Source organism: Natator depressus, chromosome 6 (assembly GCF_965152275.1).
Source record: "Natator depressus isolate rNatDep1 chromosome 6, rNatDep2.hap1, whole genome shotgun sequence".
Classification (NCBI taxonomy): domain Eukaryota; kingdom Metazoa; phylum Chordata; order Testudines; family Cheloniidae; genus Natator; species Natator depressus.
Window position 1 is genome coordinate 56,624,260 of NC_134239.1, and position 27,751 is coordinate 56,652,010.

Genomic DNA, 27,751 nt, shown 5'->3' on the forward strand with positions numbered 1-27,751 from the left:
TGTGATGCACCCTGCTCAGTAGCATAACTTTTTGGCCACTGATTAAAATTGCATTGACTAAGGAAGTGAAAAGGCTCAGTTCAATGAGGTTGCCATTTTGTTGGAATACAGAAAACTAAAATACTGGATCAGACCAATGGTCAGTCTATTATGATATCCTGACTCCTCCTGCACCGGAACAGAACTGTGTTGTATCTAGTCTACATCTCCGACTGTTGTCCATACCAGATGCTTCAAAGCAAAATATGAACCTTTATTTGGTGGTTATGCTGCCTCATAGGGCTAAAGAAAAGTGGAAGGGATGGCCCCCGTAGGTTAATTGGTCATTCACTTTTGCAATGATCTCCCTTTATATTAAAGTGGCTTCTGAGAATGTGCTGTCACAGCACTGAGTAGCGATATCCCTGAATCTGACACACCCATTGCACCATTGTACATGGAGGAGATATAATATTGCAAAGGAATGCTGAGCTGACTGAAGAGTCATAACCAGGCACTATGGTGATTCTACCTGCCCGTGCCTTCAATTCTATGTACTTGGACAGTTCACCCATTATAGACGATAAGCAGAGCTGTGTGCAGCAGAAGAATGCATCTTGTGATGCTAAAGATCTGTGAATGGAAGAATCTGATGCACGAATTGAAATCATGCACACCCCACCATCTCAAAAGACTTGTATACAGCAGGCTTTAAAAGGAGGAGAGAGAGCAGGGCGAAAAAAAAAATCTGGACTCTGACACATTTATAAAAATTGATGGCCAGTCACCCAGAAGCTGATGAGTATTTTTACAGGATAAAAAATGGCAACCTAGAAGAGTCTAAAAATAATACAGCGTGCTGCAGACTTGTCTGGTTCAGCTACACCACTGGAATACAAACTAGTAAAGCTAGTGTTTCTGAAGTTCCAGGGAAATCTCTGTCAAAAGATATAGCGTGTCTTTCTTGCGGTTGCTAAACAGAACAGCAAGGGCTCCTTGCATTTACTTCACTTAGCCATTAATAATTTGCAAAACTCTTTCTCGGTGGAAAACTTCCCAAATTTTCCTATAGGAAAGAAACTACCATAAAGCCTCCTTAAATCTTTCAGCTACGATTGATTAGATGCATTTTATTCTCCCTGGAACAGCACAGAGAGATAGAGGAAGTGCCTGTGGGCGCTGTATGGGCATCCATCAGCCCGCTGCGTTCAGCAACCTCCGTCCCCTTCCCCTCCCTTCCCTCAGCAGCACATGGACTAGCCAATGTTCTTGTCACAGACGCAGCTCACCCTTCTATGGCTCAGTCACATCCAATCACCATTCACCCAGATGAGTCCTGTTGCTCACAGGGATCACCACATTCATGGCAGCACGGAGCCCGAGCACATGAATGGTGCCGTGCTCGATTCATAAAAGTGGCAATGGTCAATTCAGGATGTACTGTTTGTTTCAATTTATTAATGGAACTAAAATCAAGGAAAATTATTGCTTTTGATCAATGCACAGGCAACCTCACAGCACGTTTTACCAGAAGGTTTAAAAACAAAAGCATCTTGTGTCATAATAAATAAAATCTGAATTAATGACAGGGAAAACCCTAGTCACAAATACATCAAAGTCAATGGGGACACTGTGGCCTGATTGCTTGATGTGTATGTTTCGTAAACTGAAGAACATGATAATATTGTAAAGATACAGATAATGTAAATAAAAGTGGGGACGTTATGCATAGAGGCGCCTATAGCAGAGAACAGGGCTGACTGCAGAGAGAGCATTTCGCGGATGCTTTTTCCACAGGGAAGCACTGGGGGGTGGCGGTGGGGGGGTGCGCGCGCATAAAGGTGGGCTTTGGACACGTTTGTTTTTGGAGACGCTGAGGTGAACGGGCTTAACCCTTTGACAGTAAGGGTTAAGATTGCTCCAAAAGGCTTTACACAACATGTGCACCAGGCACTCCCTACAAAACTGGGTCAGGCCCCACACAATGTCTCTCGCACTCACGTGGCAGTGCCACAGGACTGCAACCACACATGAGGTAACAATGGATGAGGACGGATACAATAAAATAGCAGAGGGGAGAAATGTGCTTTTAGGGGAAGGAGCCTGACACTTTTAAACACCTGGGTATCTTAGCTATCGGGTTAGGTAGCAAGAAAGCCATTTCGTGTCCCTCCCACATTCTGCCTGCTTTGCCCCACTCTGGCAGCACAAAGCTGGTGGAATAAATGCCTCCTTTATTAGCAGAGTTGGGATGCCTTTGGCACAGAGGACGTTCCCAGGTGGTGCAGAACTATTGAAGGGATGATGTCAGGGGACGAGGGCATGGCCAGAGCACCATTGGGCTCTAGGAATGATGGAATTGCCCCATGAGGTGTTATCATCAGATGCCAAAACTTAGAGACTGGGCTAAGTTTCTCCGGGTCCTGAACTGGCCCTAGGGTGCCCCGAGGTTTGTGGGAGGGGGACCCAACAAGGTGATATAAAATCATTTTTGTTTTCTCCTCAGCTGCACTGAGTGCAGCTTGGCTACTTGGTGAGCTCAGCCTGGAGAACAATAGAAAACACAGTTGTATGCAAGGGGTCTGTATCCCCTCCTGCCTTCATCGTCCCAGCCCACAGTTAGTAGTGGTGTAGTCCTAAATCTGAAAGTACAAGAATTCTAACAGAAAAAAAAATTGGGGACACCTTGCCACACCCCCAGGGGAGGACAGGGGTTCTGACTCGCCCCCACCCAAAGTAAGCAATTGGAACAACTGGGTTTATGCAATGTTTTTGTGTATAAAAATGTCAAGTGAAATCTTGTAATGTTCTGAACTCCACGGTCATTATAAGATAGATATACAGACTGTGGTTATGAATGTTTAGAGACTAGTAGGCTCATGACCTGTACTACATTTTAAAGTACTGCTTACAGCGGGGAGGGGCTATTCCCAAAGCAGATGTTTACACAAAATAAGTTGTATCCATGTATTGTCCAGACAGAAGGCGACAAAGGAGGAACATTAAAGATAATGGAAAAGAAAACCCAAATCTTGAAAAACTAAGAAAAGAGGGAGGTCCCCCCCCCCACTGAGTGGCCATGGCCATGTCACATCATGCCAGGAGAAAGAAGAAAGGAAAAATAAAGAGCAAAAACATCAAAACAGGTGGGGGTGCCAGGTCTGGTGTTTTCTTTCTTATCCAGAAGCGGGGCCAGCAGCAGCTAAGCGGGGTGCTGCTCAGGAAAACACTGGCTCTCTTGTAGGACAGACACAGACCGCCCAGGCTCCCACAGAGCACCTCACAGATCACACCAGGTACCAGCCTGACTCTCGCGGTGGCGCATTTACCCCCTGCAGGCTTCCTCCCCAGCTCATCGCTCCTGCACCAGGAGGGAAGTCCTCTACCTCCTCCCAGCCCGACTCTTCCAGACCAGGAGCCCCTGCAGGCAGCCCTCCCCCGCCGCCTTAGTCCCAGCGGCAACGCCGCTGCTCCGCTGAGCTCGCCGTGACCCGCCCGGTGGGATCCGCCCGCTGACTCCTAGCCGCCGCGAGCCGCGTACGCCGCAGCACGAACTGTAGTACCTGCCTTGGCCGACAGGGCGGTTCTCGCCAAGTCCCAGCCACTGTGTCGCGTGGGTGGCGCCCGCCATGGGCCGGTCTCCGGGACCACAGGCCCCAGCATGGTTTGGCGTAACGCTGCGACAGGGGCTGCCACGAGCTGCTGCTGCCTGCCGGTCCACCGAGGTGCTGTCATGCAACAGGCTGGCGTTGGCAAGCGGCACAAGCCCCAAGGGCATGAGCCAAGCAAACCATAGCTAGGACCGAGCTGGGATTTTCCTGCTATCCCCCTGAATGCCGTCCCGTGCGGCACTGTGAAAACCAACCAATCAATCCAGCCAGCAACAGCATAGAAAAGCGCAAAGCAGGTGAGGTGAACTGAATCCAGCCCATGCATTTCAGAAGAGTGTTTCTGACAGCACCCTGCTGTAGTGGGGTTAATGCAGGGAGTGGGGCAAAGAGCTAGAGTGGGGTTGGGGGAGGGCGGGGGCAAGCAAATATGGCCAGCCTCTGCCCTCTGCTTTAATCAGAGGGGACCAGCTTCATTAGTGGTGTAAGTGCATTCAATTTCCATTGACTTCAGTACAGATGTGCCCACTTATGCCAAGGCTGAATTCAGCCTTGTGTGTTTTGGTCTTCTGCTTCTGAACAAACTGATGCATTGCATGCTGGTACCGGAGTCCCTGTGGCATACCACTCTGGATTAAAGAAGAGGATGCCTGCAGTCTTTTTCTTATTTCCAAGGAACCGACTAAGGCAATTTTGGTCTGCAAATTTGATAAAACATAAACTCTTGTGCCCCACACCTGCTCAAGTCCTCCCATCAAGGAAGCATTAATGCAATAATTTAAAATAGCAAACTATCCAGACATGGGCTAAACATCACTGACTGTTTACTTGGGTTTTGTAGCATCCCATGTTCATGGAGATTTTAAAGCTTCTTGGGGCAGCTTCTCATCATATGTCTGTGGTATCCAGCACTTGGTTAATAGTAAATAAATAACAATAATCATTCTTTCAAAATCTTCATCCTTTGAACCTCATCCCAACAGATATCTGTGCTCTGACATCTGCTAACTTTTAGCAATCCCCTCCCCCCACTTTAGGATGTTAGGAGTGGAGCCCTTTGCCCTAAGATTCAGAGCTTGTTCCACCCTCAATCCAGGTCTGTTTATCTCACTCCACTGTTGAAAGAGCTCTCAAACTTAAAAAAAAAAATTAGGTTTTCTATTATGACCTCTTGTGACTTCAGATATATTACTGGCCCCCTTATCCACAATCCCTTTTCCTCCTTTGTGTGTCAAATCCCCTGTGGCTCGCATACATATCCATTTGGTTTTATCCATTTAAAACAATTTTTGTAAAATGTAAAACCCTCTTTTGAAATTTCAGTTAGGTTTTAATTATGTCGCATTGTCTCCTGATCTTATTTGTGGTGGAGGGAGGAAGGATCTGTCCATCTGAGTTTTCATATGAGACCCATCACTGTGCTGTTGGAATGTTTAGAAATGACATGTGGATACCATGGTAATGGACAGCTTTCTAATCTCTCCAGTCTAGGCATTGCCTATTGCTATGGTTTCTGAGCACCTAGGCAGGTGGGTTAAGTAGAATGATGATGTTAATTGGCAGTGCACCTGGCTGAGAATCCAGGAAGGGACCCATTGGCCACGACCAATCTCTTACTTCACCAGGAGTGCTCATTGCTCTGTCTCGCACTTAACACACTCCCATTGATGTTTCAGTTTTAAATTCACAATGAGATTTAATTTAATTGTTTTTGGCCCAATCCAGGCTTTTCACTCTTGCCTTAAGTCTGACTGCTCCCACTAAGATGGACACCAGGACTTCCGACCCGACGGAAATAAACAATGTACATTATACATCTTCGCACAGCCATCTCCACTCCCGTGCATCCAACATCCAGCTGCTTCATGATGTCATTTCCCTCTTCAGTGTAGGTGGAGTAGCTGAATACAGCAGTACTACAGTCAAAGACCCAGTCTCACCACCTAGGGAAAGCAGCTTCCCTGCACTATACCACCTGAAGGAAGCAGCACAGCCTGCAGCAAAATCCTAAACTGGAGTGGTTGGCTTGGGCCAGGCTTGGGAGAGGAGAGCAGCAGCACATGATGATCAGATGGACGTAGAAGCTGCCCCCAGCCATCACAAAGGCAACAATGACAAAGACCTGTTTGGCGTCCAACAGTGCTGGAGGGGAAAGAGAGAGGCTGGAAAGACCAATACATGGGACAGAAAGCCAGGAAGTGAGAGTGGATGGAGCTGGGGGAGACAGAAGGGAGAGTGCCCAATAGGAGTGGTTGCTTGAGCTTTAGTCAGGGCCGGCTCCAGGCACCAGCGAAGGAAGCAGGTGCTTGGGGCGGCCAGTAGAAAGGGGCGGCACTCCGTCCGTCATCGGGGTGGCACGCCCGGGTCTTCGGTGGCAATTTGGCGGCAGGCCCTGCAGTCCCTCTCTTCCTCTTCAGCGGCAGCTCAACCAGGCTTGTTGTTTTTTTTCCCCTTCGCCGCTTGGGGCAGCAAAAAAGCTGGAGCTGACCCTGGCTTTAGTTGGTGGGGGTTGGCGAGATTATACAATTTTGCAGAAGTGACCCAGTATCTGGTGCAGCCCTCCCCAGTTAGTAAACATAGACAGCTGTTTCAGCCATCCTCACTCTGCTTGTGGCTCTATCCACAGTTGGCTATATGGTCAACATTGTGGCCCAGCCCCATTTGGAAGCCCTTCACTAGCTCTGAAAAATGGCAACATTGCCAGCTGTGCAGGATTGTGCATCAAATACAGGACGCTTTGGCATCTGCAGTAGTTCAGAGGTGCTGAGAGTTGTTGTTACAGTAAGAAATTGAGAAAATCCTTCTTTCTCCCTTCTTACTAGTTAGCAAGGAATATGGGCAATGAATGAAACCAAATGAAAATGTACAAAAGAGACAGGGAGGCAGCAGCTGGGAAAATGAAGCACATTGTACATTCAGTTTAAAAAACAAATCACTGAACTCCCCTCTCAGGACTAGTCCCTCTAGGCCAGGGTTAAATCGCAATGAGAAGGGAGTGGTTTGTATGGGAAAGGCTTGCATGGTTGCTTCCTGTGTTGGATTTATTCTGTGCAGAAAGCCTCAGTCCTCAGGGTTCTTAATAATCTGGCACAGCAACACAAAGGTCACTTCGAACTAAGGAATACCCCAACATTCAAAATAGATCTTGATATTTGTCACTTCTGGCTCTTTGCACTATAAATTGAAGTGCTTGAGGAAACTTGGTGGAAGCTTCCAAAGAAGCTAGAAATGAAAACAAACTACTTAGAGCTTCTGCACTACTCTCAGTTCCCTTGGTTTCTTGCTCCCTACCTCAGTGGCAGATGAGGAAATGATTGCAGGATACAAGTGTTGCTGAAGAAATGAATCCCCTTCTTAAGGGGATTCATTAAGAAAATGTAGCTTTCCTGGCTCCAGTTTTTGCACTGCAAGTGAAGGGAAAGATGCCCAAGGGGAAGAGAGGAAATGGGATTTTGAATTGTTGCAGCTTGAAGATAGGAAATTCCTTTCATACCATCTCTGGTGGCACATGCAGCTGCACTGGAAGCACAAAAGTGCAGGTGATACTTATAATAGGATTAACTTCTCCCATTTCTGGGGTTTTCCACTTTTCTGAGTTCTGTATATGACACAAGCATGGCTGTTGTGATCTGAGTATTATGTGGCAATGCTGTTTCTGCACGCTCCATGTGAATTTTTTGGAGTGGGACAGTTATTATTTTATATTATTGTAGTACCCCAGACATGGACCAGGACTCCCTTGTGCTAGGTGCTGTACAAATACAGAACAAAGACAATCCCTGCCCTGACGGATTTGCAATCTAAGTCAGGGGTGGGCAAACTACAGCCTGCTGGCTGGATCTGGCCCCTCAGGGCTTTGGATCTGGCCTGCGGGATTGCCCCCCGTGGTGCCACGAGCCCCACTCTGCTCCAGGAAGCGGCTGGCACCACATCCCTGCGGCCCCTGGGAGAGTGGGGGCAGAGGGTTCCGTGCACTGCTCTTGCCTGTGGGTACCTCCCCTGAAGCTCCCATTGGCTGGGAACGGGGAACCGCGGCCAATGGGAGCTTTGGGTGTGGAACCCACAGGCAAGGGCAGCACATGGAGCTCTCTACCCCCTCCCCACCCCAAGGGCCGCAGGGACATGGTGCCAGCTGCTTCCCGGAGCAGAGCCGTGCAGTGCTAGGCCAGGGCCAGCAGGGAGCCGGCCCTGGCCCTGGTGCGCACCGCTGCCACCCCGGAGCTGCTCCAGGTAAGCGGCGCCGGGCTGGAGCCCGAATCCCTCCTGCAACCCCCCCCCCCAACTCCCTGCCCTGAGCCCCCTGCCTGCACCCCAACCCCTTGTCACATCCTGCACCCCACCCCCCTGCCCTGAGCCCCCTGCCACACCCCACACCCCTCCTGCACCCCAACCCCCTCCCACACTCTGCACCCCTCTTGCACCCCAACCCCCTGCCCTGAGCCCCCTCGTACACCCTGCACCCCTCCTCTGTCCCAACCCCTTGCCCTGAGCCCCTTCCTGCACACCGCACCCCCTCCCACACCCCACACTCCCTCTCGCACCCCAACCCCCTGCCCCAGCCCTACTTTCATGGCCCTGCATGCAATTTCCCCACCCAGATGTGGCCCCTGGGCCAAAAAGTTTGCCCACCCCGATCTAAGTATAAGACAAGAGACTAACAGATGGATACCGAAAGACAGATGAGGGTGTACAAGGAACTAATGAGGCAATAGTGATCAGCATGAGAGGCTGTGGTCTCGGCACACCAGTGGCCTAACCACTGTCAAGTTTTTTGTAGGTATCATAGTATCTTTTTCTGTTTGTGCACAATGCCTAGTGAGGTGCACCAGCTTTGTGTGTGGGATCATATGCACCAGACTCTCCAGTGTGTATTACAGTCTGTTTCTTACTTACAGCTGAAGGAGTTACTCCTTTTGCTCTAGTGAGAGGGGCGTGAGCTTTTAGTGCTGAACATCACCCAATCTGAGCCCCAGATACCATATGAATGATTGTGGCCATATTTATAACACTGGTACCTTGTGGAAAATAAACAACGTGATGGAACACAACATTGAGCCAGAATGTTATCATAGTACACTGTAATGTTATCACCTGGTTACACAACTCAGTTACATCTTATCAGAACATCTGCATGCCACAGGCCTCTGACCTCATGTCAAAGATGTCATTGCATTGCGATGTCATCACCCCCTTATGTAACATGATGTCAGGACGTGATCCTCCTAATGGTGAGCCTTAACTTGATAGTGTACCACAGAACTTGGAAATGATTCTGTAGCTGTAGGGTCCCCTGTGGAGCTAGAGCTATGCGGGCAGGTGGCACCAATGGTGTCTCCCTAACCCTTGACCTGGGCAACACCAACCACACCATCCTCTCCACAGCTAGGACCAGCAGTGCCCCCCGAACCCCACCACCCCACCCCCAATCGATGCCCCAATCTCCCACCAGCCATGCCCCAATCCCCCACCAGCCATGCCCCTGAGTCCTCCCCAGCCATGCCCCCAATCCCCACCAGTCATGCCCCCCAATCCCACCATCAGCCATTGCCCCCTGATCCCCACTACCAGCCATTGCCCCCAATCCTCACCTCCACCACCAACCGTGCCCTTGATCCCCAGCCCCATCACCATTCCTGACACCACCATCAACCACCCCCAATCCCTACCACCAGCCATGTCCCCATCCCTGCTGCCACCACCACCAGCCATGCCTAGGGTTGTAGGTTGCCAACTTTCTATTGGCACAAAATTGAACACCTTAGCCACACCCCTTCCCCAAGGCACCCCCTCCTCCCTGCTCACTACATTCCCTCTCCCTCGGTGACTCACTCTCCCCCAACCTCACTCACTTTCACTGGGAGTGGGTGAGGGCTCTAAATGGGGGTGTAGGCTCTGGGGTAGGGCCAGAAATGAGGGGTTCAGGGTGCGGGATGGGGCTCTGGGCTGGGGCAAGGAATTGGGATGCAGGAGGGGAGGTGAGGGCTCCGGCTGGAGATATGGGCTCTGGGGTTTAGGACAGGGCTCTGGGTTTGGGGGGGGGCTTAGGGCTGGGGTCAAGGTCGGGCAGCTCCCAGTCAGTGAGGCTAAGGCAGGCTGGCTGCCTGACCTGGGGCACCACGCTGCACCCTGGAAGCAGCCAGCAGGTCTGGCTCCTAGGCGAGTGGGAGGCTCCACAGCACACTGCTCTCACCCGACCAATGGGAGTGTGGAGTCGGTGCTTGGGGCGGGGCCAGCGTGCGACCACCTCGCCTAGGTGCTGGACCTGCTAGTAGGGACTTTCAACGGCCCAGTCCTTGGTGCTGACCAGAGCCGCCAGGGTCCCTTTTCAACGGAGTGTTCTGGTCGAAAGTTAGACACCTGGTCACCCTGTAGAGTTGCCACTTTCGGCTGGACGTATTCCTGGAGATTTAATCACATGACATAATCTTTAATTCCTGGGGACTCGGCAACTCTGTACCCCATCATAGAATATCAGGGTTGGAAGGGACCTCAGGAGGTCATCTAGTCCAACCCCCTGCTCAAAGCAGGACCACGCCCCAATTTTTGCCCCCAGATGCCTCAGTGGCCCCCTCAAGGATTGAACTCACACCCCTGGGTTTAGCAGCCCATTGCTCACACCACTGAGCTATCCCGCCCCTCTGATCTCCGCTGGCCCCAGCCGTGTCCCCCAACTCTTGCGCCATACAGAATTGCTGCCAGCGCCATACAGCGCCATACAGAATTGCTGACAGCGACACCCGGCGACATCCAACCCAACCGCCGCCGGTTCGCGGTGCGTCGGGGCCAGCTCCCGGCCCTGGAGTAGGCGCGGGCAGACGCAGAGCCACATGCTGCTTCTCCACGGGGCCAGCGAGGTACTCTTACTGCGCGTGCGCACCCATCATGTCAGGTTGCAGACACAGCTGGCTGTGACAGTAGCTGCCATGCGCGGGGAATCTTCTCTCCCGCGCATGCGCTCTGAGCCCTGGCCCGGCGGCTTGGGTAGGTAGCTCTGCGCCGGCAGCTGCTCCGAGCGCCGGCCCAGCGCCCCGGCCCTGCCGCTGGACGGGGCCGCTCGGTCTGACATGAGGCTGTGAGCCTGCGCCGCTGCTGGCTGAGGTGAGGCCGGGGAGCGAGCTGGGGGCGGGGAGCCGGGCTGCTGGCTGGGGGCTGGGCCTTGGCGTTCCTGGGCGGGCGGGCGGCGGAGAGCGATGAGCCTCGCGGCCGCGCAGCCCCAGCTCCGGGGGCCTGCGCCTCTGCCGCCGGGAGGGACAAGGGGGAACGGGCGGGCTGGCCGAGCGGCTCAGGGAGGCAGCCAGCTCCAAGCCAGGCAGGAGGAGGCCTGTCACCGGGAAGGCGGGCGGGGACTGATGCGTCCAGCGGCCTGGCAGGGCAGGCGGGAGAACACGTTCAGGGTGTGCATCGCCAGCCGGAGGCGTTCAGCCCCTTGCTCCCTTACATTTCTGACAGGTATCAGAGTACCAGCCGTGTTAGTCTGTATCCGCCAAAAGAAAAGGAGGACTTGTGGCTCCTTAGAGACTAAGCTTTGGTGGGCTACAGCCCACTTCATTGGGTGCATAGAATGGAACATATAGTAAGATATATATATATATATATATATATACACACACACAGGTAAGTTGGAAGTTACCATACAAACTGTGAGAGGCTAATTAATTAAGATGAGTCATTATCAGCGGGAGAAAAGAACTTTTGTAGTGATAATCAAAATGGCCCATTTAGACAGTTGACAAGAAGGTGTGAGGATATTTAACTTAAGGAAATAGATTCAATATGTGTAATGACCCAGCCACTCCCAGTCTCTATTCAAACCCAAGTTAATGGCATCTAGTTTGCATATTAATTCAAGCTTAGCAGTTTCTCGTTGGAGTCTGTTTTTGAAGCTTTTCTGTTGCAAAATTGCCACCTTTAAGTCTGTTACTGAGTGGCCAGAGAGGTTGAAGTGTTCTCCTACCGGTTATTGAATGTTATGATTCCTGATGTCAGATTTGTGTCCATTTATTCTTTTGCGTAGAGACTGTCCGGTTTGGCCAGTGTACGTGGCAGAGGGGCATTGCTGGCACATGATGGCATATATCACATTGGTAGATGTGCAGGTGAACGAGCCCCTGATGGCGTGGCTAGTGTGATTAGGTCCTACAATGGTGTCACTTGAATAAATATGTGGACAGAGTTGGCATCGGGCTTTGTTGCAAGGATAGGTTCCTGGGTTAGTGTTTTTGTTGAGTGGTGTGTGGTTGCTGGTGGGTATTTTTTTCAGGTTGGGGGGCTGTCTGTAAGCGAGGACTAGTGTGTCTCCCAAGATCTGTGAGAGCGAGGGATCATTTTTCAGGATAGGTTGTAAATCTTTGATGATGTGCTGGAGAGGTTTTAGTTGGGGCTGAAGGTGACAGCTAGTGGCATTCTGTTATTTTCTTTGTTGGGCCTGTCCTGTAGTAGGTGACTTTTGGGTACTCTTCTGGCTCTGTCAGTCTTTTTTTTCCACTTCAGCAGGTGGGTATTGTAGTTTTAAAAATGCTTGATAGAGACCTTATAGGTGTTTGTCTCTGTCTGAGGGATTGGAGCAAACGCGGTTGTATCGCAGAGCTTGGCTGTAGACAATGGATCTTGTGGTGTGCTGTATCTGTGACTGTGGGGAGAAACTGGGACTCGCATACGGGGAGGATTCACTGTTCAGATGCTGTGCTCCTCTGAAAACTTGTACTGAAGTAAGGCACTTGTCTAGCCATAATTCCTATTATTTTAAAGACTTTTTTTCTTTTTTCTTATTATATGTGGGCAGACCCTAAACCACATCTCTTTTACCCTCTGTTGTTAATATGGGTTGAAACTGATTTTAAATCTTGTGTTGGGAGGTGCACGAGAAATCACTGAGGGGGGGGGACCTATCACCCACTTACTTTCAATTCTCCTGTTAGTGTTTCTCAGTACTGCTGAAGTGTCATTCCGCTCCCTCAACTTTTCTTGTATGGATGCATCTCTGTGTGGAGTCTTGAAGTGTGAAATGCTTTTGTGGAGAAGTTTGATTTTAACCAAGGCTTTCTGGGCTAACCAGGCTAGTGCTAGGCCTGTTCTTTGACAACTTGAGAGTGATAAGGGGTTCTAACCTAACAATTTTCTAAAATTGTAATCTGAGAATTCTCCAGAAACTCATTCCCACACTCAACTCAAGGTTCATAGTTTTTAGGAACATGGGAGGGAGATACGAAGCTGAATCAGACCAGAGGTCTGTCTAAACTAGTATCCATCTAGTAGAAACAAGTACCGCTTCAGAGGAAGATGGAAGCAACCCTGTAATGCCTAGGAAGTCTAGAGTTAGGGGAAATTGAATTAAAGGGTCTGTTCATGAATGGTTATGGGATAGCCTGTTGATAGGGGAAGCTTCTTCCTAATAATTGATATTTTATCCTTGATGCCCTGAAACAGAGAGGCTAATATTTTTTCTTAATTTTTTTCAATGGTTTCTAATGTAACTGTGTTAATTCTTATTATCCTATACATGTCTAATTCCTTTTTGAATACTTTTAAGTACTTTGCCTTTATCTGGTGGCAGTGAGTTCTAGAGATTAATTATGCAGTGTGTAAAAATGAATAAATAGTTCCTTGTCTGAGACTGAGGGAAAAAGCAGTCTTTCTCAGTGACTCAAGAGCCTGTCACAAATGTATGATATCTGTGATAAATCAGATGATTCCAGCAATGTATGGGGGGAGTGAGGAAATAAGTTGACTAAAGGCAGAAGAAACATAGAAGATCTTGGGCTATAATACTGACAGTAATACTGTGAAATTCCTGTTCTTTTCCTGGCTACACTATGACTTCAATCTTTTATCTGCTGAGTGTTCATCAGTAGGCTGGCAAAACTATTTAATTGAAATCAGAATGTGAACCTAGTTTGACCTGAAGCATTAAAAGTTGAGAACTTCTTAAGTGGTGTATAAAACAGCACTTATGCAGCAGAGCAAGATTTCACTTCAAGTTGCAAACAACCTCTGTCCCAACGTTCTCTGGTAAAAACTGTTGTTTTTGACATACTCTTCTATTTCTTCATGTTTGGTGGTGGTGGTTTGTTGTTGTTTGTATAATTTCTGTCTGGCTAACATTTGCCCATTAAATTTCTCTTTCAGTTCTCAAAAATGGCCCTCTGCACTTTTCCACAAAAGGAAGAATATATGATTGTCAGCCATGCTCTAGTGGAGCAAAGCACTGATAACATGTTGCAAAAATTTGCTGCTGAACAGTTTACAAATTGGAGCCATGATCAGTTTCCTTATTGTGAGAAGTTTTGAGTTCTAGCTATGTTGGAACCCAAAAACCAAAACACCCTATATATGTAACAAACATAGTTTGGTTATGTGTGTCTCTCGAGTTGCTGTTCCTTCACCCTGAAGTTTACAAGTTGGCTTTGTTTAGTAACCAGAATTTTAAAAGCACAAAAACTAACCTACATGATCAGTCCTGGAAAATATCAGTCCCCAGCTACAGTTAATGTTTTTTATATTCATATTGTGCTTTTCATCCCAAAGTATTTCACAGGGATATACACATAGCACTACTGAAGTGCCTCTACATTGTTGGGAGAACACCAGCTGATGCTGCACTTGGGTGGAAGAGCACATTTGCCAAGAACACCAGGGCAATCACCTACTCTTACAAAAAGTACTTTAGTATCTTTCTAGTCCACACAGGGTGGACGGGTGGTGATTATACAGGATTACTGTAGACTTTTTTTTTTTTTTACAACGCACCCTAGATTAGTGACTGCACCTTGATTGCGAGTCCTGTATGATACTCTTTATTTGCCCAAAGCTGGGTGTCAATGACACATACCCATTAATCAGAGTTGAATAAGGTTGAGTTTGGCATTGGACATTCCCCTGCTCCCTCAGTTTATATACTTAATGTAGATTTAACTGCTTTTCCTCAGTCCTTGAGCACACAATACTAGGAAACGTACATTGGGAACACTCTGGGAGATGGACTGGGTGGGACCTATATAATGACTTTTCCTATCTATCTGATTTTATTTTTTTTTTAAGCTCAGGCCCGTTTGTTATTCTGACATGATGGTTGCTAACAGTTTGGTTGAACTATTTTATAAGGATGTTGGTCTGTGGTCCCAGTATGCTTTTGTTGGTCCCAGCAAGTACCTGTTTCGTGTTGGTGCTTCCAAGTGTCATCCCTGAAACAGAGGGTAGCAAGCACCTGACATTCCAATGGAAGACATGAATATCTGAAGAATGTCAGTACAATCCTCTGAGGCAAAGGAGCCTTCCCAAAAGGGAGCTGAATATATTTCTGCCCTGCCGTTCCTGTTCTTTGTGATACCTGTGTCTCTTCTATCACACTTAAAATTGTCCCTGTTCTTACCTTGTGCATTTGTCTCCCCATCCTTTAGAGACACGAGGTAGAAGTGGCTAGTTCCATTATGTGTGCGTCAGCCAAATATAACACCCGGGGTCCAGCCCTCATCCCAAGAATGAAGACCAAGCACCGCATCTACTACATCACACTTTTTTCCATTGTCCTGCTTGGCCTTATAGCCACAGGTATGTTCCAGTTCTGGCCACACTCCATTGAGTCATCCAGTGACTGGACAGTGGAGAAGCGCAGTGTCCATGATGTGCCTCTAGTCAAGCTTCCTGCTGACAGCCCCATCCCAGAACGGGGAGACCTCAGCTGTAGGATGCATACCTGCTTTGATGTCTATCGCTGTGGCTTCAACCCCAAAAACAAGATCAAGGTCTATATCTATTCACTGAAGAAATATGTGGATGAGTATGGGATGCTGGTTAGCAACACTATCTCTCGGGAGTACAACGAGCTGCTGACTGCTATCTCTGACAGTGACTTCTACACAGATGATGTCAACCGGGCCTGCCTCTTTGTGCCGTCCATAGATGTGCTGAACCAGAACACGCTCCGCATCAAGGAAACTGCTCAAGCCTTGGCACAGTTATCCAGGTACCTACAGAAACCTTACTGTGTGAATCATAAAGTTAGAGCTGGAAAGGTTAAGGTTAGTGATGGGAAAAGTTCTGCAGTGATCCCTGGTCAGAGCTGAGATCAGAATTTGGGAGAGTCTGGCATCCATGTCTCAGGGAACAGCTCTCTAACTGGCTTTAATGATTTCTTCTCTTTAGGTGGGATCGAGGCACAAACCATCTGCTGTTCAACATGCTACCTGGGGGGCCACCTGACTACAACACAGCACTGGATGTTCCCAGAGATAGGTAGGCATCATGCTGCTTCTTTGAGTACATTGGAGGGCGGCATGTGTAGGATAAAATGTCTTTAAAGAGGAAGTGGGGCTCAGAACTCTTGGTAGTCCCAATGCAAATGCTACAATTCCTGAGTCTTAAATAGGTGGAATATGTCTTACCCTGTTTTGGTAGGAGATGGACTGTCTAGCTTCTTTAAGTTGAGAGGACAACTGTTTGCCCATGGCATTCTACAATGTTGCTCATCCTTAAATTCACACGGAGTGTGGCCCATGGTAATATTGCAGCTATCAATGCTCCATCTTGATCTGAGCTGCTAGGCTCCTCTGATCAAGGTGAAGCATTCTGTGCTTAGACCTGTAGCCTCCACAGGGTTCATCTTAGTGAAGATGAAGAATGACCGAGTGTGTTCCATTTAATTCAAATTAGGAGCCATTCTTGGGCTTCTCTCTAGCTGCCTCTGCTGGGCAAAGTTTGGCTGCTTCTGCTTTGTATTCAAAAGAAACAGTATTGCCATTCTAGCTGACTCAGCATTGAATGTGATGATTTTGACACCAGAACTTGATTTGTTGTGTATGTGTGTGAGAGACTTCAGGAATTACACTAATCGAGTAATTTATCGCTGACTTTAATACTGTTGGTTTTCTCTATCCTTCTCTGGTGTGTGCATTTTGAAAATTACTGCCAGGAAATTAGTAGTTTTGAACTCTTATCTTAATTGTTAGTTGTAGGGTAGGTTCCGCTACAGGCATTCTGGGAAGGGGAAAAGAGGGAACAAGGGTATGAAGAACATAGGTATAATAAAGAACAGACACTTTAGGAAGAAATATGGGAAAGGGAAGAAATTTCCAACTATATTAAGCTTAAAAAAGTAAATCTTTGTGCTTCACTGACCCACATGCAGTAGGCCTTACAAAACCAATACAGCGATTAGAGAGCAAGATGGACGTCTTCTGCCACATGATCAGCAAAATTCTGGCTAAAATATGATTACAGGATCTTTACTACCGATGATAGCATGAGAGGCAGAATGTGGCTGGATTTTTAGATCTTGGTTTGTTTGCAACATAGGCAACAGATTATCTTTTTATTCCAAAGCAGAGTAGATTTTCTCTGCAGTGTTCAGTATACTTCTTGGAGTGACTTGACTGATCTTAAACTGTAGTTGCAGTCAGAAAAGGAAAAACCAAAATATGTTAGGTGCATTTGACACAAACTTGGCCTGAAGAGGGCAGCCAAGCATAATTCTTTTACAGTCAAAACTTGTTAAACATGTAACTTCTCTCTCACTTTCACACTCGAGTTCTCTTAAGTTCTATCATTTTGAGAGGTTTTCATTTCATTTGTATTCTGTTTAATGGAATGCTCTGTTTTGGTACATAATATATAATAGCAACGGTACCTATGAAAGGAATAGATCTGTTGAATTAATGCAATAGATTTACTATGTGCTTCACAACTTTGTTTTATTAACCTCTTTTGTATCAGGCATCCATTTGAAATTGACCTTGTGCGTCTTGGACTTCAAACACAGGAAATATATTATTTCAATAGGTGTTTGTTTTAAGCATATGCCATACTACTGGGAGAAGTCAGGTAGTTCTGAATCCTCTGAGATCTATTAGTTACAGGGGGAACAGGATCAGACAAGAGTGAAAGAAACTGCTTTGTTGCAACAGAAAGTCATGAGTCCTGTGTAACAAATCATGACTCTCCATTTTGGTAAAACTTGCCATCAGTGACACATTTGTTTGTAGTCAGAATATCTTCAGAGAGCCTGAGTGGTAGGCGTTATTACACGAGGCTTTCACTTTTGAAGACCTCAGTTCAGATCTAACAAGACCAGCTGTACAGAGTTGAAGGTCAAGAATGAAGTGCATTAGTAGTCTCTGTAAGGCTCTAGGACTAGACTTCCTAGGAGTGCAGCAGGTCAACATTGGTGCTGTCTGGGAAGCTTGCACAGAGAGTCTACTTTATTTCTTTGGCATGTACCAAATCTGGTATGTGGCCCCAAAACAGTGCATTGTAAGGTTCATGAAATATGACAAATATGTTGTGTTGATTCAGTGCTGAACATTAATCTGGGTAAAATAAGACCATTGCGCAGAGGAGAGTAGTGATATCTTTTATGGTATTCCTGTAGCTGGAAAATTTTTACCTAGGTTACCTCACTAGTGTTTTGTTGTTGTTGTTAGAGCTTTAAAACCAATATCAGAATTTCCAGAAGGCAGCTTAAAAGCTTTTGATTTCATGACCTTGAAGATGGAAACATGGGTTGTCAGTACTAAGTAATGTGTTTTAATTGGTGCAGAAACTGCTTTGCTGACAGTGTTGTAGAATATGTAGTCTTCTAGCCTTAATGCCTGGAAAACAGACTCTCCTGAGAATTTTTTATCAGGTAATATAGTGGTTGCTATCATAGGGATGAAGAAAGTTTTCCATTAGCTGGGAGACAAGGCAATTCAGAACTTTTTCTTGGGGTAAACCTAAACCTAGTCTATAGAAGGAAACCCTACCTAACAAGTCCCCAGGTAGCCTGCCTCCTTGCTATTAGTTCTTGAATTAAGTGTTGAATTGGGCACTCATTAGGGATGTAAAAGTTTAACCGGTAAGCATCAGTCTTATCGGTTTCGGTTAACAATTAAACTCTGCAGCTGGTTGGAGCCCAGGACTCCACTGCTGCCCCAGGGCCTGGCAGTCGGGAGGGATTCTGGCGGCAGGGGGCTGTGTAAAACATGGGGGTGCTATAGCACCTCCCGCACGCCTAGTTTCCCGGTTAAACGTTTAACCGATGAATTTTTAATCGGTTACATGGTGACTTTTTTTAACGGCTATTTACATCCCAGCACTGATGTTTAGGAGGGTGGGTTTACAAGACTGGGGAGAGAACTGGTGATGCTCCAGAGTAAGTATGGGACACGAACAAGAAAACTTACAGCAGATGGGAATGCAGACAGTTTTTTGTACTTTTTGAAGTGAAAAAAGCGATCAATGACTGGGAAGAGGTTAGGGTGGGGTGGAAGGGAGGAAAAAGAGAACATGTTCACTCATCTTTAGTTCAATGCAATTTAAAGACTACTTGTCTTCAGTACTCTAGAGGTTAATATCTTGATTCTCTTACTGCACTGCATGATGAAAATCTGAGTGGAGTTATTTAACTGGTATTGGTTCCTGTGGGTTTATTTTGGTAAAAGTCTGTGTGATGCACACCTGCTTTCTCAAGGCTGATGAGGTGCCGTCATGTCATGCACCGGATCCAATTAAAACAATCTGGTTGCAGTTTTCTCATTAAGGGATAAAAATAACCTGGGTGTAAAAACGTGAGAAGAGCAAGACATGAGCCAAATCCAATTTTTCATTCCTTGCCTTGCAATTGAATTAATGTGAATGAGACCAGGAACATGAAATTTGAAGGGTGGGAAATAGTCACAGCAACATTCGACACACAGTGACTAAAGGTGAGGCATTGCAATCCAAAATAAACACTCTGGCTTTGGAACCTGAATTCTCACTTAGCACCTTTTTAATTTTTCATCCTGTGCTCAAATAACCTCTTTCTCTGTAATGTCTAATTAGCCAGTGCTGGTATGTTTGGGTTTGATTACCTATACAGAACTGCAAGTTCAGAATCTCTTGTATTTCTATAGCGCCTTTCGTCTTGAACTCAGAACTGTCAAAGCACTTCACAAACTAAATATATTTTGCTTTCATCACCACTGCAGTGCAGCGATATCTGGAGTAAAGGGTGGTAGCTTTTTAATAGCACAGAACAACTCCACGCTACTGTTTAGGACAGGCAGTGAAGCATCCTTTTGAAACTTCAAGGTTATTAAAGCAGTTATTTTATTGGAATCTGACCAAGACACCTTGCTCTGATGAAAAATAATAGTCTTTGAGAGTAATCTGCAAGCTTAGTTTTACATCAAACATGAAAGACAGCATCTCCAAACACCATGCTAAGGAATTAGTTTGGTGCTAATTCCAAGCAAGTGAGCTGTCAGGGTTCCTTCCCCACTCTGAACTCTAGGGTACAGATGTGGGGACCTGCATGAAAGACCCCCTAAGCTTATTCTTACCAGCTTAGGTTAAAAACTTCCCCAGGGTACAAACTTTGCCTTGTCCTTGAACAGTATGCTGCCACCACCAAGCGTCTTAAACAAAGAACAGGGAAAGAGACCACTTGGAGATGTCTTTCCCCCAAGCCCTACACACTCCCTTTCCTGAGTAGGCTTGAGAATAATATCCTAACCAATTGGTTACAAAATCATCAAAGACCCAAACCCCTGGATCTTGGAACAATAGAAAAATCAGTCAGGTTCTTAAAAGAAGGGTTTTATTTAAAAAAAAAAAAAAAAAAGAGGTAAAAATCATCTCTGTAAAATCAGGATGGAAAATACTTTACAGGGTATTCAGAATCAAAACACAGAGGATCTCTCTCTGGGCAAAACCTTAAAGTTACAGAAAACAGGAATAAACCTCTCTCTTAACACAGGGAAAATTCACATAAAACAAAAGATAAACTAATCCGCCTTGCCTGGCTTACCTGTACTGGTTGCAATATTGGAGACTTGGATTAGGTTGGGTTGGAGAAGATGGATTTCTGTCTGGCCTCTCTCAGTCCCAAGAGAGAACAAACACGTAAACAAAGAGCACAGAAAAAAGCCTTCCTCCCCCCCCCCCCCCCCAAATTTGAAAGTATCTTGTCCCCTTATTGGTCCTTTGGGTCAGGTGCCAGGCAGGTTAGCTGAGCTTCTTAACCCTTTACAGGTAACAGGATGTTGCCTCTGGCCAGGAGGGATTTTATAGCACTGTGCACAGAAAGGTGGTTACCCTTCCCTTTATATTATGACAAGAGCCACCTCATGAATCATCAGTATTGCTTCCTGTTGCACCCTGGCATTTTTTGGATGTCTCCCATTCAAGTACTGACAAGACATATCCCTGCTTAGCTAGTGAACTCTGACGATACCCCAGCTTGAGGCAATATGGCTACTATCCATAATCATCTTAATCGTTCCAGACAATGAATGCTGCTCCTCAGGATTCTTTCAGTACTGCCTAGTACAGTGGTATGTCATGTTCTGCTTCTTTTCTCCAGAAAATGGGTGGAACTGGAATTGGAAAAATACATATTTTTCCACAACGTAAATTATTTTATACGGTAATTTGAGCAGACCCAGTATCCCTACGACAATTTCAAGCGTTCTGTAGTGAATGACTGGGTGTAATGAACTGTTCAGGAAGGCTGACTGAAAGAAGTTGAATCCAGGATTTCCTGAATTAGGGCAACGCATTCATTGTGCCACTTGGCCACTGGGGGTGAAGTGGGGACTGAAAGGTGGTCTCTCTCTACTAGCATATTTCAAAGCTCAGTCAGGAATAGCAAATGTGTAATACACTAGAGTTCAAATTTCTGCTGGCAATATGAAAGATTCATTATTTTTTCTCCTACATGTTCTTTTCCAGTCCTTAAAGCTCTTCCCTTCTGTCTGTCAAAAGGTTGCCCTATACAGGAAAAGCCACAGATGGACTATCTGCATGACAGTCAAGGCATTCCCATTGGGAGGATACATTGTATCTTCATATATGTAGAGCCCTACATGGGTACAAAATTTGTATCTGTATGTGATCTGCAGATATTCACAGGGCTCTAGATATAAAATTTGGATCTGCATCCATCTGTAAACATGGTCTGCGGATATCCATGGCTATAAAGCAGATATCTGCAGACTTTCAGGGCTCTACATATAGGGAAGTTTCCTAACCTATTTTTAAAAATCTTCAATGATGGGGATTCTACAGAAACTTGTCAGGAATGATCTAGGCATACTTGGTCCTCTCTCAACACAGGGGGCTGGACTAGATGACCTCTCGAGATCCTTTCCAGCCATGCATTTCTATTGTTCTATGATAACCATCTTTTTTTACTCTTCTGTTTCTCAGTAGACAGTACTACAAGCTTTATCTGCTCTGAGGTTTGTTTCAGAGCATATGGTTTATCTTTTGTCATTGTGTTTGCCATTTATATCCTTTTCCTTACGGTAAAATCTAAGTAAACTGACTATTTTATGTGGTGTATTCTGAAATACAATAGTTAACAATTCTATAGAGCCTTCGGTCCTGAAGAATCTTTGTGTTTTAAGAAATACAAAATCACTACACCTATATCTGAAACTCAGGTTGCCTCTAATGGTTCAGAGCAACATCAGACAAAAAGTAAGGCAGGAACTGAAGAGTTTGGTGTTGAGCTAAACTGATAGAAGGAATTTAGGATGTAATTCCTCAAACTGAAATGTAGCTATGACAACAGGATCATTAATGACAACAAGTGATCAGGACCATCTCATCCAAAATACACCACCTCTACCAGCACTGTGCCCCAAAAACCAGTGGAAACACTGGTTCAGTGAAGATTCAAAGAGAAGAGTACCACCTTTTGAATTATCAAAGCTATTCTGGGGCACCCAAACCAGGCTGGTCCTTTGTGGGAGTTTGGTATCTTTTAGTTCTGAGCCAGTATAACTGCATATTAAAGAAATGTTCACAGTTCCCTTTTGTTTTGCACTGCAGCTGGGATAAGTTAAAATAAACTTTCATGGGAAAGCCACTGATTAAAGTGCTACAGACACTGACACCTCAAAGCAGAAAAGCCAGCTGATATGCTAGGAATGATGACAAAGTACCACGACCTGGAATTCAAACGTAATATCCGATGTGCTCCATTCACAGTCTTTTCATTTCCTTACACTGTCAGAGCCCTGTTGGCTGGAGGAGGATTCTCCACATGGACCTATCGACAAGGCTACGATGTCAGTATTCCTGTTTACAGCCCTCTGTCTGCAGAGGTGGAGCTGCCAGAAAGGGGACCAGGGTAAGCTGATCCTGGTGAATTGAACTGCTTGCATTCACTAACTTGTTAAATATGTGTGGTGTTAGCATCTAGATATAACTTCAGACTTGCTTATGGCACTGGGCAGGTTTGTAAGAAATGGTGATAACGGAAGTGTTATAGGTTTGTGTGTATAAATCCATGGTACACCCACATCTTGAATACTGTGTGCAGATGTGGTCGCACCATCTCAAAAAAGATATATTGGAATTGGAAAAGGTTCAGAAAAGGGCAACAAAAATTATTAGGGGTATGGAACGGCTGCTGTATGAGGAGAGATTAATCAGACTGGGACTTTTCAGCTTGGAAAAGAGACGACTAAGGGGGGATATGATAGAGGTCTATAAAATCATGACTGGTGTGGAGAAAGTAAATAAGGAAGTGTTGTTTACTCCTTCTCATAACACAAGAACTAGGGGTCACCAAATGAAATTAATAGGCAGCAGGTTTCAAACAAACAAAAATTTATTTTTTCACACAATGCACACTCAACCTGTGGAACTCTTTGCCAGAGGATGTTGTGAAGGCCAAGACTATAACAGGGTTCAAAAAAGAACTAGATAAATTAATGGAAGATATGTCCATCAATGGCTATTGGCCAGGATGGGCAGGGATGGTGTCCCTAGCCTCTGTTTGCCAGAAGCTGGGAATGGGCAACAGGGGCTGGATCACTTGATGATTACCTGTTCTGTTCATTCCCTCTGGGGCACCTGGCATTGGCCGCTGTTGGAAGACAGGATACTGGGCTAGATGGACCTTTGGTCTGATCCAGTATGGCCATTCTTGTGTGCTGGGGAATGGTGGGAGGGATTGCTGTTAGAATATAGGGATGTTCCCTCACCAGTGGCTGTCTGAGACCTAGGTAGGTGATACTTACATGGAATAAGCATAATTCCTTTTGGCTGGCCCCACTTCAGAGATTGCAGTGGTGGTCGTCTTCAAATGGGCGTGTTTCTAGTGAGTTGTGCTGGGATTAAAAATATATAATCATTGTTGATAAAATTTTCAGGCGACATAAAGACTGGAGAAATGGTAAATAATGAGGGTAGAGCAGTTATTCAGAGAAATATGGATTGCCTGGTAAGCTGGGCCTATTCAGACAAAATGTTTTCATACAGCCAAATGCAAGATTATACATCTAGGAACAAAGAATGTATGCCATACATACAGAACGGGGGACTATATCTTGGAAAGCGGTGACTCTGAACAGGATTTAGTGGACAAACAATTCAACATAAGCTTCCATTGCAATGCTGTGGCAAAAAAGGAGGGGAAATGCAGCCTTGGGTGTGTAAAAGGGGAATAGTGAGTAGGAGTAGGGAGGGATTTTACCTCTGTATATGGCATTGTTGAGACTGATAATTGGAATACTGTGTCCAATTCTGGTGGTCCACATTTTAAAAAGATGTTAAACTTGGTGAGGGTGCATAAAAGACACAAATAATTAGAAGGCTAAAAAAAGTGACGCACTTAAAGAGGTCATTCTGTTTAGTAGATCAGCAAGAGAGTTGATTAGTATTTGGGTACTTTGATGAGGAGAAAATACTGGATACTAATGGTCTCCTTTAATTTATTGGAGAAAGGCATAACAAGAACCAATGGTTGGAAGTTAAAGCCAGACAATTTCAAATTAAAAATAAAACACACATTTTTAAGTGAGGGTATTAACCCGTTGGAACAGACAACCAAGGAAAGTGGTGGATTCTTCATCTCTTGATGTCTCCAAATTAAGACTGGTTGCCTTTTTGGAATATCTGTTTTAGTCAAATACAAATTATTGGGCTCATTACAGGAGTAACTGGGTGAAATCCTTTGGCCTGTAATGTACAAAAGGTCAGACTAGATGATTTAACTGTCCTTTTTGGCCTTAAAATCTATTAATCTGGTTTTTTTTTTTTTTTTTTTTTTAATATTGTGTTCATAATACCTTTTATCTGAGCAGCCAAAAGCACTCAACTATGAAGCCTTACTTACCTGTTTAACAGATGAGTAAACCGAGGCAGTAAACTTAAGTGACTTGTTCACATGTCACAGCAAAACAGATACAGAACCATGAATATAACCCAGTCCTTTGTGTGATGATCACTCCCTTCACATATGAAATATCTGCTACATCGGGCAATGCTAACAATGATGCATTTTTAACCTGCATATCCTGGGTACTTGAGGCAGCACCCAAGTGGTTAAAGGGATGCTGTCAACTTCAGATCAGAAATTTACATTGAGTGGCAGTACTCTGTGCCTATTCTTCTGCTGACAATGTCAGTGTTTCTACTGTTCTTCTTTTGAGGGCTGTAAACCTGAATTATTTTGAATTTCAGGTCACAAACACTAAGGTAAACGACCACTGCTCAGGGTTGTCCTGCAATCCTTCATGTATGTGTTTTTCTCTTAACGTGCCTGCTTCAAATATTCTTGTATATGAACAATCCAGTGACACTTAAGTGAATCCAAGTTGGCATTTGATAAATTGTTACCTTAAGCACAGAGGGAAAGAACATCATGTTCCCGTATTGGAAACAAAATGCATCTGGTAGACCTCATCATCTATGGTTTCTCTCTTTAGTACAGACTTCTTCATAGTTCATGTCCACGTGATCAGCCAGGTGGCGTGGCTGGTTGCAGTGCACCAGAGAACAGATGTGTATCTGGGAGCAAGTGCCTCAGTCACCGATTTAGTGAATATTTTGGAATCACCATGTATCATTGCACACTGATACTTATTGGCAGAGGTTGTTGGCTACAGCTTGGGTAGAGTGCCATCTGGTGGTCAATCATCATTAATGTAAGTTTAAAAACAATTGGTCACATGAATTTTATTTTTCTTTTGTGGTGGCAGTGGGGGAAAAAATGACAAAAGAAAGCCAGTCAAAATTCAATCATAGGTTGGTAGATACAATTATATACCATTATTCAAAACTATCAGGCTTGGTATACATTAGGACTTTACATCCATTTATAGCAAGACTTGGATCACAGGGTTTTAGTGTCATGGGATGTTAACAGTGGTATGCCAGAATTTTGGTCTTAAACCATTAAAGCATAAAAATGATCGACCTTATGCAACTTCTGGCTGGCCATTGCCATTATTAGCACTTACCAACAGCTGTGCTGGCTTGTAAGGTAAATTTTATTTTTGTTTCCTTTAAAGAGCTGAATTGAGAGTTTGATTTAGTTTCTTTATAGTTTAGTTGCCTAGAACAGAGTTTTACATTCAGTGATGCCAGAAGTAAATATTCCAGCAAGCCTCTGCAAGTTACAAAAATAGCATTACAAAGAAAAAAGTTCATGTAACTCAATTGTCTAATTGGAGCAGCCAAAACTGCTGGTGTCGGAGATGGTAAGGTGGGTAGGGTAGAGTTCAGCTTTATAAAGTGTGCTTCAGAGCTGTATAGTTTAAAAAAAAAAAAAAAAAAAAAAGCCAGCCATCAAGTGGAGGGAAATTGGAATCCTAAATAGAGGCCTCATATTTCCTGAGTTTTCTTGGCAGCATGGGGGAAGGCACATACTGTGTATTTCCTTGCATCAGACATAGTGGAGTAGTCCGTGTTAGCTGATTTTTTTTAAATGAAGGATCAGAATAAATTTTAGCACTGTGTTTTTGGTGCAATGTGCTGTACTCCTGCATGAATGAGCTACACAGCTTAAAGCCATGAACAGCTAAATTGGGACTATATCCCTGCATTTTTGACCTCAGCTGTTAAAGAACATTTTTGAATATGTTGGTATTAAAATAAGTTATTTAGCATGTTAGCAATTTACATTATAAATATAAATTTGTTTTTCTCAGCAGAGGTCAATGGCTGAATGGGCCCATGATGCTAAACTCTGACTTCTGTCCTATAAGTGGTCCTACCAGGATAACACAAAGGCACAAGACTGAGTCAGTGAGGAGAACTTGTCTAACTACTGCCCTTACTATATCTATTCTGTGGATCAACATAGGGTGGCAGGGCTGTCAGCACCTTTCACCCATACAAAATTAACTAAAATGTCTACAAGCAGAAGAACCTAGCATCAGTCATCCAAAGTGTTCTAGGTTCTTTACAATAAAACAGTAACATCATGTAAAAATATAACCAAGTGAACACATAGTGCAATAGTCTTACATCAGAGGCTTTCTCAGTATGTTGCAAAGTTATTTTTGTTTCAGTTTATGAAGCAGATGAAGAGTACACTTTTCAAGACATAAAATTTACATACATCACTCTACATACATCACTGTACATCACTCTGAGCTGCTTATCTCTTACTTCCTGTTGTCCATGCAATTATAATTAAATCTGGCCAAATCTTAATTATGCTATATCAGTTAATAACTCCTTCCAACTCTCATCCTGTTCTCTCCCCAAACGTTGGAGGGAAAAAGCTGAGTTTTGTGGTGTGTCAAACAGGTAAGTAAATCTGGACTCCGTTGCGCCAAGATAGAAGGAAATGCGTTCCAGAATTTTTAGAGAAAACTCCTGGAAATGTCAGGTCACCTTGGTTCCACTTTTCAGTCCTCGTAGGTACTTCATCCTGTCATCCCAAATGGCTCTTCACCCAGAATACCGTTCTGACTTGGAGGCTCTTCAGGCTGAGAACGGAGAGTCTGTGCTGATCCTGGACAAGTGCACAAATCTGTCAGAGGGAGTTCCTTCTGTTCGTAAACGTTGTCACAAGAACCAGGTCTTTGATTACCCTCAGGTGCTTCAGGTAAGGCTGCTTAACCTGCATAGCCCCACAGACCCAATGATGCTTAACTTAGCAAAGAGTTTTTGTTTAGTTTATATAGCACGCTTCCTTAATTTTCAGTGAAATTGCTGGAAGAATTTGAAATGAAAAGTCCATTTAATTAAACTGAGTGTTGTATCCTTAAAGTAAATTATATTCTAATTTACAGTTAAATACTCATTGAACTTGAAGGACCAAAAGTGTGTTATGAACTTGAAGGGATTAAAGGGGTTGGCAGTTTAGTGTTTGAAAAACAATACCACACAGTGCCCTGTGTACCCATGACAAAGTGAGAAGATTTTACAGCATGCAGCTATGGAAACATCTAGGAGAAATGTGTTTG

The 27,751-nt window shown here is 45.1% G+C and overlaps 1 protein-coding gene across 3 annotated transcripts in view; it reads left to right on the top strand.

Moving 5' to 3' along the window:
• Positions 1 to 10,532: 10,532 nt before the first annotated feature.
• The window catches only part of EXT2 (exostosin glycosyltransferase 2), a 92,755-nt gene continuing 75,536 nt past the window's right edge, over positions 10,533 to 27,751 (top strand). For 2 of the 3 annotated variants that reach the window (XM_074955313.1, XM_074955315.1), the window contains exons 1-5: positions 10,533 to 10,685; positions 14,984 to 15,549; positions 15,729 to 15,818; positions 22,561 to 22,677; positions 27,195 to 27,390. In XM_074955313.1, coding sequence (XP_074811414.1) covers positions 15,014 to 15,549; positions 15,729 to 15,818; positions 22,561 to 22,677; positions 27,195 to 27,390 — 939 coding nt within the window. In that variant the 5' untranslated portion in view covers positions 10,533 to 10,685; positions 14,984 to 15,013. Of the gene's footprint in view, positions 10,686 to 10,901; positions 11,037 to 14,983; positions 15,550 to 15,728; positions 15,819 to 22,560; positions 22,678 to 27,194; positions 27,391 to 27,751 lie in introns of those variants that run through there. The other variant, XM_074955314.1, reaches the window with a different exon arrangement.